The 13,421-nt window shown below is 44.6% G+C and overlaps 1 protein-coding gene across 3 annotated transcripts in view; it reads left to right on the forward strand.

Annotated features, from left to right (window-relative positions):
• The window catches only part of LTN1 (listerin E3 ubiquitin protein ligase 1), a 390,185-nt gene that overhangs the window by 359,658 nt on the left and 17,106 nt on the right, over nucleotides 1-13,421 (forward strand). For all 3 annotated transcript variants that reach the window (XM_078774055.1, XM_078774056.1, XM_078774057.1), the window contains 4 exons: nucleotides 1,411-1,485; nucleotides 1,617-1,815; nucleotides 8,797-9,004; nucleotides 9,145-9,368. In XM_078774055.1, the coding sequence (XP_078630181.1) occupies nucleotides 1,411-1,485; nucleotides 1,617-1,815; nucleotides 8,797-9,004; nucleotides 9,145-9,368 (706 nt within the window). The remainder of the gene's footprint in view (nucleotides 1-1,410; nucleotides 1,486-1,616; nucleotides 1,816-8,796; nucleotides 9,005-9,144; nucleotides 9,369-13,421) is intronic.

Consider the following 13,421-nt stretch of genomic DNA (forward strand, 5'->3'; position numbering starts at 1 on the left):
CATCATCTTTCCATCCATGTCCTTCCCAGGGTTTGGGGATCTCATATATGGCAACATTTGCCATTTTCCATATTCTTGTCTGATAATTTGATCGAGCAACATGTTCTCTCAAGCACGCCCTACTCGGAGGCAATCTGGCCAGGTCAATGGTACTGGATGTTAGACTGTTTACTGAAATATCCCCATCAACTGAAATTATGGCCTATTATCAGTTTTAAAATGTATCTTAAGCTGATAAATCTCTTCTGGAGGCTGAAATTATGAGTAAATCAACTTGTTCATTTAAAATATTGACAAAGAAGACACCCTGGAGGGGAAAAAGTGGCGCCTTTTCGTTCTCCGTTCCCCCCCCACCCCCTATCTCGTGCAATTTCTACTGCTTTAAAGCCGGTATTGTTTTTCGCCAAAAAAACGTTGATCGTGGCACTTTATTCTTTGGGTACATGTTTTAAAATTTCACCAGCTACTTAATAAGGAAGAAAATAGTGGTCCCGGTGAATGCTGAGGGGGGTGCATGGTGGGTCCTCCTGGCTCCAGGACTAGTGAGTGAGGTGTTTTTACGCTGTCAAAACTTTGCACCTTTCATCCCTCACCTTTAAAGTTTCCCCTGCTTTGTTCTCTCCCTTTTTCTTTTTTTTCCTTGCACCTTTATTTTTTACTCCCTCTCATCACTTGGTCAGCTCTACTCATGCTAAACATCATATTTTGCTATACAGCAGCATTTTAAGCAGGGAAGAATCAAATTACAATTTACCTCATTGAAAGAGGAATGCTAGGCTTTGTCAAGGCTTGTGTTGGTCTGCACTGTCGGACAGTTCAAATCATAGACTTTATCGACTATAATTTGACAAACATATACTAGCTGTCATGTAATCACAGTGAAGCAGACATTTCAGCCCTTCATGAGGGCAAGAGAGGGTTTGTTTTTTTGAACAATCTTGATTTAATGAAATGATATCGCCCAATATGTCAGCTTTAAACTTTGCTTCCCCTGGCGGTAGCAAACCTTGGTCATATTACAGTTGATGAAATGTATTGCTCATTGTATCGTGTTGCAGTATGTAACATCATATAAGTCAATACTTAGTCTAAATCTTCCTACCATAATGGAGCAAATGTGGATGTCACCGAAACTCCAAAATTGGCATGTGGCAGAAATACCGCCACCTTTGGTGGTCGCCGATATTACAAATCCTCTTCCTTTATCTCATGACATGGATTATGATATGTTGTGATCAACAAAATTTATTTCAAAAATGACAAAAATTATACAGTGCATTTCCAAGAATGTGCCGCACGCAGCACATTGCAAACTGTAAGTTGGCCGAGAAGGGTACTCCCACTCAGAGAGATGGGGTGCCCGCTCGTGATGAAAATACTTGGTTTATACATAATCTTTTTTTTTTTCAGATTAATGCCTGATGTACCTTCCGTTGATGCTGGCAAGTCAATGGCTGATGAGGCCGAAGAAGAAGAATCGTATTTGTAAGTCGCTGCATCATAAATGGTCTGCAATACTCTGAACTCATCTTCACTATCATTACACTTTACAATGGGCTAATGTTTGAGGTTCCATAAAATTGGTTTTCCTCTTCGACATTCCAATCCATACATAGATCCCCACCTGAAGAAATAATGGAAACTTTGCATGAGCTCGAGGCCCACATGAAAGTACTGCTTGATCATTTACCGGTTGCCGAATTCGACCATGTTTCTCGGTCATCATTGCCACCGATTCCTACTCAACCATCCATCCTGGGATACCTACTTGCCTGGCAACTTGTACTTGACATTGTACGGGCCTCACCACCAGAGGTGAGCTGCCACAGTTCCCAATTTAGAGTTTGTTAAATTATCTTGCTGAGTTTGTCCGTTGGTGTTGCCATCTTCTTTTGTTTTGCTTTTTCCATGAGCTCGTGTATTAAAACTAATTATTTCACTACGATCGAGTTGGCTGTGAAGCAGTTTGACTTTAAGGATTTTTTTTGTACACGTAGTTGAGGCTCTTGGAAGAGCTTGTACACTGAAGGGATCAGGACATAACAGACAAAACTAGAACGGCACTTGGTAGAGCGCATACCTCCACCAGGCTAAACAGTTTATGTATAACCAACTGTTAGGACAAATCTGGATCCGGACATGAACCAAAACCACCTAATTGGCTTGGCTTTGTCACCAAACCAACTCATCCACCTAGTTTTATCATAATTGGTCCACAACGTTTTGAAATACCATGATATACAGTGCATTCAGAAAGTATTCAGACCCCTTCACTTTTTCACATTTTGTTATGTTGCAGCAACAACAAACAACATGCATTTTAAGGCCATTTTCCCTGCTAGAGCAGGGGTTAGCCTTGCGGTCCCCATGACAATCTTCTCCATCTTGCCCTATTTTCTGCATCTCCCCTTGTTAACCCCCTTGCCCGCATTTCTTCTTCCACCATCTTTAGCCAAGTCTTTCTCAGTCTTCCCCATCCTCTACTTCCTTCTACATTCATTTCCATCACTCTTCTCAACCAGTCACTTTCATCCTTCCTCAACACATGACCAAACCATCTCAAACTGTTTCTCTTCACAGCATCCATCACAGGCTCTATTCCCATCATCTTTCGCAATTCATCATTTGTCTTCCTCTCTCTCAACGATACTCCGCACATCCACCGAACCATTCGCATTTCCACCCTTTCCAGCCTTCGTTGTTGCTCTACGTTCATTACCTGTGTCTCGCTCCCATAAATCAAAACACTTCTCACACATGCAGCATACACCTTTCCCTTCAGCTTCAACGACACTCCCCTCCTCATCAGCACACCACTCAGTTCCCGAAACTTCTTCCATGCACATCTCACTCCAGCAACCGTTGCCGAGTCTGATCCACCTTTTCCATTCAGCACGTCTCCGAGGTAGCAAAATGTTTTCACACCTTCCAGCTTCACGCCGTCTCCAAGATCCAACTCAACATTTCCTCCATCTGCAGCTCCCTCTGTGTGCACCTTACATTTGAATGTAGCTGCCACACTGGTTAATGACCCTCTCAGACCACTACATTTTTGATGAACCCACTCGGCGCACATTGTACATTGAATAGAGTTCACTCCGACACCCTTCCTGCACACAGCACACAGCCACTTCCCAGTTCTTTCCACCTCACCACATGCTTTACCACTTGCCATCACCTTCATCTTTCCGATATTCACCTTCAGACCTTTTGTCTCCATACATTCCTTCCACTTGTTCATCTTTTCCTTCAGTCCATCCATACTTTCCGCAATCAACACCAGATCATCTGCATACAACAACTCCCACGGTAAACTCTCCTTTACGTTCTGAGCCAGCACCTCCATCACAGCTACAAATAGTAGTGGACTTAGTATCGACCCCTGATGCACTCCCACCTTCACCTCAAAGTCACCACTGTTCCCGTCCTTCGTCCTTACAGCTGTGCGTGCCCTTTTGTACATTGCCATCACTACTCTGATCAACCATTCCTCCACTCCTAACTTCCGCAATGCCCATGTCACTACTTCACGTGGAACCCTATCGAATGCTTTCTCCAGATCAACAAACCCAAGAAACAACTTCTTCCTCTTCTCCATGTACTTCTCCTGCAACTGCTTTACAATAAAGAGCAAGTCTGTCGTTCCTCTTCCTGGCATAAATCCAAACTGCATTTCGTCGATCTTCACTTTCTTCCTTTTCCTCCTCTCCAACACCCTTTCCAATACCTTCATTCCATGCTCGAATAACTTTATGATTTTTTTTGTACACGTAGTTGAGGCTCTTGGAAGAGCTAGTACACTGAAGGGATCAGGACGTAACAGACAAAACTAGAATGGCACTTGGTAGAGCGCATACCTCCACCAGGTTATACAGTTTATGTATAACCAACTGTCAGGACAAATCTGGATCCGGACATGAACCAAAACCACCGAATTGGCTTGTCTTTGGCACCTAACCAACTCATCCACCTGGTTTTGTCATAATTGGTCCACAACTTGAAATGATATACAGTGCATTCAGAAAGTATTCAGACCCCTTCACTTTTTTCACATTTTGTTATGTTGCAGCCTTATGCTGAAATCGTTTAAATTCATTTTTTTCCCTCATCAATCTACACTCAATACCCCACAATGACAAAGAGAAAACAGGATTTTAGAAAGTTTTGCGAATTTATTAAAAAGAAAAAACGGAAATATCACATTGACATAAGTATTCATACACTTTGCTATGACACTTGAAATTTAGCCCAGGTGTCTCCCATTTCTCTTGATCATCTTTGAGATGTTTTTACACCTTGATTGGAGTCCACCTGTGGTAAATTCAATTGATTGGACATGATTTGGAAAGGCACACACCTGTCTATACAGCAATACCCCGTTTTACGCCATTTCGACCTACGTCAAATCCGACTTTACGCCACTCTTCTGGAGTAAATTTCAGTTCAGCGAACGACATTATGTTCGACTTTACGTCACTCCTACATCATAATAGGAGGACGTGAAAAAAATTAATTTTTCCTTAAAAATATATTTAAAATAAATAAAATAGTACATAAATTAACAATAAAAGAAGGCAAAATACAATTTAAAATACAATAAAAAGCACATTAAAAATATAGAAAATGTACGTACAGTACACTGTACGTACGCGTAGCTGCTGGTTCTCATTCAAAACAAAGGCGACGCCATATGCATTTTGTCCTGTGCTGCGGTCGCGTGCTTGCCTTGCCTTTCGCTGGTATTTTTGTGATTATTCCTTTGCTGTGTAAAGGTTACTTTACTGTGTAAAACAACCAACGTAACGTGGCAACGGCGAAACATGATGATGATGCCGGCTCGGACGACCGTCCGTGGCAGACGTCACATCACGTCACCGTGCAGAGTGTGCAATATCCGCGATGAGGTCAGGCCCCATGGCCCATGTGAAACGAACGACCGTGTCATACCTCGAGCCGGGGTGCCTCGTCGGGCACCTCGCCGGCATCCGGCGTCGACGAACCGATCGACGTGTGCATGTGCACATGTGCATGGATTTGCAAATGCCTGCCTGTACGTCGTTTCTGCGTATATCGCATCATCCAAAAAAAAGAAGCACGCAACTTCGGCCGCTCGAGGAAAGACGGGGCATGCCTACGACTCGGAGGTGAGCGTCGATCCCCGGGGCGGCGGTTCACGGAACCCTGAGCTCGTTCGTTCGTCACAGACGACACGACACGACACCGGTGAAACTGCTCGGACACGTTGGCTAAAGCACGCCGTGGTGAAGCGGGCCGCGTAGCCACTCGGCACACAAGCCTGCTCACGGTCGACATGTCCGTGCCGGTCACCCCGTTCGAGGAGACGACCCGACCGATAGAAAACTATGGAGGGACTCCCGACGGGGAGCGGCAAAGATTCAGGGCGAAGCCGCAGCCTCCTCCAGTTATTTACTCTAGTTTTACGGTGTTTGTCTTCATTTTAAGGTATTTTTAAGACATTACGCCCGGATTACGTCAAAAACCGAGTTACGTCACGGCTTATGGAACCAATTAATGACGTAGGCCGGGGTATTGCTGTATAAAGTCTCACCTCACGGAAGACGGAAGCCTCTCCTCAGTGAAAGATACATGAAAGCCCGCTTGGAGTTTGCAAAAAAGCACCTAAAGGACTTTCAGACTGTGAGAAATAAGATTCTGTGGTCTGATTAAACCAAGATTAAACTGTTTGGCTTCCGTTTGGCCACTCTGCCATAAAGCCCAGATCGGTGGAGTGTTGCAGTGATGGTTGTCCTTCTGGAAGTTTCTCCCATCTCCACACAGGATCTCTGGAGCTCAGCCAGAGTGACAATAAGGTTCTTGGTGACCTCTATTACCAAGGGCCTTCTCCCCCGATTGCTCAGTTTGGCCCGGCGGCCAGCTCTAGGAAGAGTCCTGGTTGTTCCAAACTTCTTCCATTTAAGAATTATGGAGGCCACTGTGCTCTTGGGAACCTTCAATGCAGCAGAGATTTTTTTTGGAGGCTTCCCCAGATCTGTGCCTCGACACAATCCTGTCTATGAGCTCTGCAGGCAGTTCCTTCAACCTCATGGCTTGGTTTTTGCTCTGATATGCATTGTCAACTGTGAGACCTTAATTATATAGACAGGTGTGTGCCTTTCCAAATCATGTCAATCAATTGAATTTACCACAGGTAGACTCCAATCAAAGTGTAGAAACATCTCAAAGATGATCAAGAGAAATGGGAGGCACCTGAGCTAAATTTCAAGTGTCATAGCAAAGGGTATGAATACTTATGTCAATGTGATATTTCAGTTTTTTCTTTTTAATATATTTGCAAAACTTTCTAAAATCCTGTTTTCTCTTTGTCATTATGGGGTATTGAGTGTAGATTGATGAATGAATGATCGTTTTAAGGCCATTTTCCCCGCCAGAGCGGGGGTTCGCCTTGCGGGCCCCATGACAATCATGGTTCCCTGTTTGAGGCAATGTTTTTATGGCCGGATGCCCTTCCTGGCGCCAACCCTAAGTCGCCTCTTACGATGCGCAGGGATACGGTGTACCTATTCTAAACCGGGGTACACACCGTGATCATTCATACCAGCAAGCTGGTACTCAATTTGTCGACCTCGGAAGGATGACAGGCTGAGTGAACCCCCCTCGCGTTATTTCAGCGATCGACCGGGATTCGAACCAGGATCCTAGGATCCCAAACCGACACTCTAACCGCTAAGCCAACACCAGGCTTGAGTGTAGATTGATGAGGGAAAAAATGAATTTAAACTTCAGCATAAGGCTGCAACATAACAAAATGTGAAAAAAGTGAAGGGGTTTGAATACTTTCTGAATGCACTGTATATAGTTTTGGCTCCATCTTTCAATGGTGCAGAATCCCTTAAAAATTAATAAAAAACATTGTATCCGGATCCGGATTTGGATCTTTATCAAAATTGAATCGATTTGTCCTTGTCACACATCCAACCTGTCCACCAAGTTTTGTCTGAATCCCTCCATAACTTTTTGAGATATCGTGCTATTTATAGGTTTTAGCCCTATCACTCAATGGTGAAGAATCAAGTAAAAAGTTCTCTGATCCGGATTCGAATATTCACCAAAATTCATTAAAGTCATCCTGGTCAAATACTTAAGCTGTCCACCAAGTTGCATCCGTATCCATCCATAACTTTTTGAGATATGAGAATATACTGTACATCATTTTTCCCTATCTCTCAATGGTGAAGAATCACATAAAAACTTCTCAGACCTAGATGAAGATCCAGGTCTTCACTAAAATATAATCATTTTGTCATTTGTCTAAAATTGACAATAGTAATACCTGACCTCTCCACCAAATATCGTCCGAATCCGTCCACAACCTTTTGAGATATCTTGTTCACAGACAGACAGACAGACAGGCAGACAGAAGGAGGTGAAAACATAACCTCCATGCACCTTCCGTGGCAGAGGCAAACGGGACACAAAACACGAATGCATGTAGAATGAAACTCCAAGGAGGAAAGACTGAAAGATTAGGAGGAATTTGGGTGGGGTTAACGAGGGTTAAAATATCATGGTTTTGGATTGTGGACGATCTTGAGATTGTAGTGAACAGCTGTCTTGAAGACCTGGGGGAAAGAATGAGATTGAAAAGGATGCGGAAGTTGCTTCACAGGTGGGAAAAAGAGGAACAAATTAGTGGAGGTGAGCAGTGATCCTGGATTGTGCAGTTTTACCAGAAGAGACAAGGTGATGTTGGACCGTGTGAGCCCTGCAGAAACCCGGGGTGGACAAAGCACGGAAAGAGCACAGGGTGCAAGACCAGAAAGGAGGTGGTAGAAGACAGAGAGACCACTGACCTGTTTGTGATGGCTAAGTGATAGGCCTGTATATTCAGCTTCAGCGTAGGAGATGCCAATGATCTTGAAGGCCTTAGTTTCCATGGCGACAAGCTGAGCAAGACGTGAGGCAAGGGAACCAACCCAGAGTGGAGAGCAGTATTCCATCAATCTGTAGATAATGATCTTAAAGGTGGATAGGGATTCAGGTGTGCCAAGGAAAGACTTTGTACGATGGAGTACAACACTGTGTAGTGTACAACACCCTCAGATGCCCTGTCGGCGGCTGGCTTTGGAGGCCAACTTTGAAATGTGGTTTGCCCAAGAAAGATCATGGCTGATAGTGAGACCCAGGAGTTTGAATGATTGAACTTCCTCAAGAGCATTGTTAAGAAAGTAGCAAGGAGGGTTTGCCAGATGGTCCTTTTGGAGAGAGATATTGAGTGTGAGATTTGTCAGGATTGAAAGACATATTCCAAGTGTTTGACCAGCTTGTGATTTTTGTAAACGTCTGGGGAAGAGGCTGCAGCCTGCCTGTCTGATGGATGAGGGATGTCACGACAGAGGGCAGCGTCATCAGCAAATAGATAAGGAGGATTTTCCAGAGTGTCAGAGAGGTCATTAATGAAGATCAGGAATAGAACTGGTCCCAGAACACTGCCTTGGGGCACTCCAGCCTTGACAGGGAGAGGAGAAGAAAGGATTCTGTTGAGAGCCAATTTAGTGCAAACGACAAATTCGTTTGCACTACTCCTGGCTGACCAGACAGGGCGACAATTTCCCTGTGATTGAGTGACAGGAATGTCATAGTGAGCCACCTACTCTGACACTTACATTGAGAAGCTCCACCCGCTTTGTCTAACATTCCCGTATAGTCACATGATCACCATCATTAACCATGCGGCTTACTCCATTGGCTTTTTTGGAATTTTCTCCTCTGTTCATACCTTTGTTCCTCATACTCCTGCCCTGTCTTTCTCACCAGCTAAGGGCAGAGTACTCAGCCTATCTGCGCCATTCCAACACCCTCAGTTGCCTGCTGCAGAACCTCTTCCGCCTCATGCCTGTGCGGCCCAGCGTACCATCAGGTGGACCTCGGCAACCTGAGGCAACCACAAAGGAAAAAGTTGGGTCTAACCAGAAAGAAGCATTTCAAAGCATGTTCACACTGCCAGCACCTATATGCCTGGAAGGTAGGTTACCTTGAAGTTGATTGTTTCATTAAAAACAAATGTAACCTGTGCTGCATTCTTCAGTTCTCGCTCCGGCTTTCCTTTTTGAGGGGAAAATGCTGTCTATCCCTCTTTTATAATTTCTGTGATGTCCACATCAGAGGCTGGCATTGATAGCCGGATGCAAGTGGCCCACTTGGCATGCTGGTTGTACCGCAGCGTACTGCAGGTCCTGCCAGCTGCCGCTCGGCTATGGTGGCAGGGACAGGAAAAGCGTGTGGCAGGCGCGGTGGAGAGCTACACTGCCCGCCATGTCTCACCCTGCCTTTTGGCCCTTGAGCTGTCTGCTGTGCAGAGACGATCAAACAAGATCCCTAACCTGACGGTACCGGAACCTTCATGTTGATCATTTACGCTGCTGATCTTGTTGTTTTATTGATCTGTATCTACATTCGGAAAGTTGAATGAATGAATGATCGTTTTAAGGCCATTTTCCCCGCTAGAGCGGGGGTTAGCCTTGCGGGCCCCATGACAATCATGGTTCCCTGTTTGAGGCAATGTTTTTATGGTCGGATGCCCTTCCTGACGCCAACCCTTGGTCACGCTCTTACGATGCGCAGGGATACGGTGTACCTATTCTAAATCGGGGTACACACCGTGATCATTCATCCCAGCAAGCTGGTACTCAATTTGCCGACCTCGGAAGGATGACAGGCTGAGTCAACCCCCCTGGCGTTAATTCAGCGATCGACCGGGATTCGAACCCAGGATCCTAGGATCCCAAGCCGGCACCCTAACCGCTAAGCCAACACCAGGCGTGGGAAAAGGACTAAAACCTACATTAGGAAAGTTAATGGATGTAAAATTTCCACCAAATTGCCATCTTTCTTGCGTGATGTTGGCAAGGAGATAAGCTCCGTCCAAGTTTAGAAGAGTGTCACAACATATGTATCATGGTGTAAGGAAGTACATTGTTGTTCTCCCCGATCAGAGCCGCTCCTCGCAGTGCCAGGTTTATATGACTAACAGACATGCCAAATGAAAAATATACAAATTCAGGAAGGTTTGGATAAGCTTTTCGGTAAAATCGCATCACCATTGACGTTAGTGTGTTGGAGTAGGCTCAGGTTTCCCAAGTGTTTGTTTGATATGGAAATGGAAAGTATGTTGCCTCAAAACTGCTTCTGGTAATAAACGCAACTTCAATGTTAAAGAGATAACCTTCAATTGAAAGATTCCTTCCAAATGTATCGGTTATCAAACAGACATGCACTTAGAATTAATTAATGGGTTATTTGAGTTCATTTTAATGCTGGTCCGCTCTCACTTGATCAACAAAATAACCTTAAATCATGAAAGCTTTGGTGGTTTTGTAACAACAAGGGAAATGGCAGTGCTTCCGTCCCTTCTCCCCCACCTCCAAAACCTCTAAGTTTTATCAGCGGAGCATGTAAATCAATATCGACCAAGTCACAAACAGAGTCTGTTAAAGACATTTAGAAAGCAATAATTCGTTCAGACACCATCTTTTCAGTCATTAGTTTTCTTTTTTTTCAGTCATTAGTCATTAGCTTAGGCCAAGGCATTAGTTTCCCAGATGTTTTGATCTCTCCCGTTTGGACCCTGGCCTTGGTTTTAAATCGGCTCGAACTGGTCAGAAAACTAAATCAGTTTTATGCGAAATCCCTATTTAATGCTCGACACACTCCTTTTCTGGCAGCTTCGCTACTCAAATTGAACCTGGTACCTTCCCGTTGCTGTTGCAGAGGCCACAAGTCTGCGGTCATTGCATTCAGTCACTGCATGATTCACCGTCTATGGACAGAACATCTGACTCTTTCGCTGCACTGGGATTGTTATTTATGTCGCTTAAAACAGGAGAGGTCTTTGTTTACGTTTTAGGCTCCCCTATAGGGATGACTCGGAGAGAAAGACCGCTTCCAGGGTAGCCTCCCTCCCATGCTCATTATAATGTACAATTATGCTATGAATGCAAGAGCTGCATGAAATGAAGTGGTATAAAAAGTATGATGCAAAAATTATGGAGGAAATAAAAGCTTTCAGGAAAGAGGTACGTATTGGCAGAGCCGAAGCACCAAACCGAAGCCCCTCAGCGTCTGGGCCTGTTATAATGATAATTCTTAGAGATCGTGGCAGCTCACATTAATTACAAAGCTTTGTGTGAGTGTGTGTGTGTGTGTGTGTGTGTGTGTGTGTGTGTGTGTGTGTGTGTGTGTGTGTGTGTGTGTGTGTGCGTGCGTGCGCGTGCTGTTGGTTATCTCCATATGCGGGTTTCAGAGGGTGGATCGGAGACCTCCCAGGTCTAAAAGTATCCATCTTCGTGAATGTGTGTATATGTATGGGTGTGTACACGTATATATTGTGTATATGTACGTGCAAGTTGCTGTTGGTGATTGCTATTTCCACACGTGAGTGGGTTCAGTAGATGGAACAGAGACCATCCCGGTCTCAATGTATCCACATCCGTTAGCGGGTGTGTGCGTGTGTGTGCCGTTGGTTGTTATCTCCATTTGCGGGTTTCAGGAGGTGGAATGGAGTCCTCACAGGACCCAAAGTATCCACCTCCGCTTTGTTAAGGGATCACGGTTCATGAACCAAACTGTTCAACTTTTTCAGAGTTTTGTTCCAAGGACTCTTTTCAGGATCGTCATCGAACCCCAGATTGCCTCCAGTTGTAGTTCAATTGTCGTGATATTCCCGGGGATGATTTTTAAAATCTCAGTGAGGTTCTTTATCACTGGTGGTACAATTTTGATGCTCTTCAGCTTCCAAGATCTCTTGACTTCATTTTTGAGGTCCTGGTATTTGGTCATTTTCTTGATTTCTGTGTTGTTTTGGCCAAAATTGCTGGATACTGATATCTCAATCATAAATGCTCTTTTCCTTTTTGTTCCTGAGTACAATGTCTGGACGCAACGCTTTGTTTTCTATGTTCACGCTCGATGGAATCAGGTCGTACGTGAGCATGACGTCCTCATTTTCAATGATTGTCCTTTGTTCGTGTTTCCATGAGTTTTCTGGAACTGGGATGTTAAATTTTTTGCAGATTTGCCAATGAATCACTTTGCATACTTTGTTGTGCGTGAGGTTGTTCTGATAGTTTTTTGCATCCTGAGAGCAGGTGACAAGTACTTTTTGTTTCTGTCTTGCAGAATCGACACTTTTCTTTCTGGCTCAGCCTCACCATCTTTTTCAATCCATTGGTGTAGTGTCCTTGATCTTGGGCATTTATTATGATTCGTTCACCATCCGAGTTGAGCTGACCTTTTCTTAGCCATTTCAATGAGCCTTGTTTGTCTATCCCCACTCTGCCCAATTATTTTTTGTATTTTCCTGCTCTTTTCTCATTCTCATAGTTGTTGGTGTTTATTTCTTGATATTTATTTTTACATATTTCTTTTGTCTTTTTTGCAATTTATGGGGCTGTATTTGTAGCTGTTTCTTTACTTCTGCCACCGAAGGTGGATGGACGTTATTTTTTTACCCCTATCTGTCTGTTTGTCTGTTTGTGAACAAGATATCTCAAATAGTTGTGGACGGATTCAGAAAAAATTTCGCACAGAGGTAGTGTATGTGACAAGGACAAAAATATTAGATTTTGGTGAAGATCCAGATCCAGTTAGTAGAATTTTTTAAGTGATTCTTCACCATTGGGAGATAGGTCCAAAAACGATATATAGCAGGATATCTCAAAAAGTTGTGCATGGATTTGGACGAAACTTGTAGAGGTTGGGGGTGTGGCAAAGAAGAATTGGTTCAATTTTGGTGAAGATCCAGATCCGGATCCGGCTAGTAGAATCTTTTAAGTGATTCTTCACCATTGAGTGATAGGGCTAAAACCGACAATTAGCAGGATATCTCAAAAAGTTATTGGACGGATTTGGATGATACTAGGTGGACTGGTTGGGTGTGTGACAAGGACGAATGATTCGATTTTGGTGAAGATCTGAATATGGATTCAGATACGAGAATTATTTAATTGTTCAGTGATTCTTTACCATTGAGAGATCGGGCGAAAAGGGTCTTTCCCTCGCGGTCCCCCTGTGCTGTCTTTCCCTCGCGGTCCCCCTGTGCTGTCTTTCCCTTGCGGTCCCCCTGTACTGTCTTTCCCTCGCGGTCCCCCTGTGCTGTCTTTCCCTCGCGGTCCCACTGTACTGTCTTTCCCTCGCGGTCCCCCTGTGCTGTCTTTCCTTCGCGGTCCCCCTGTACTGTCTTCCCCTCGCGGTCCCCCTGTGCTGTCTTTCCCTCGCGGTCCCCCTGTGCTGTCTTTCCCTCGCGGTCCCCCTGTACTGTCTTTCCCTCGTGGTCCCCCTGTGCTGTCTTTCCCTCGTGGTCCCCCTGTGCTGTCTTTCCTTCGTGGTCCCCCTGTGCTGTCTTTCCCTCGTGGTCCCCCTGTGCTGTCTTTCCCTCGTGGTCC

The sequence above is a fragment of the Myxine glutinosa genome, chromosome 3, assembly GCF_964187855.1.
Source record: "Myxine glutinosa chromosome 3, kmMyxGlut1.1, whole genome shotgun sequence".
Taxonomy (NCBI): domain Eukaryota; kingdom Metazoa; phylum Chordata; class Myxini; order Myxiniformes; family Myxinidae; genus Myxine; species Myxine glutinosa.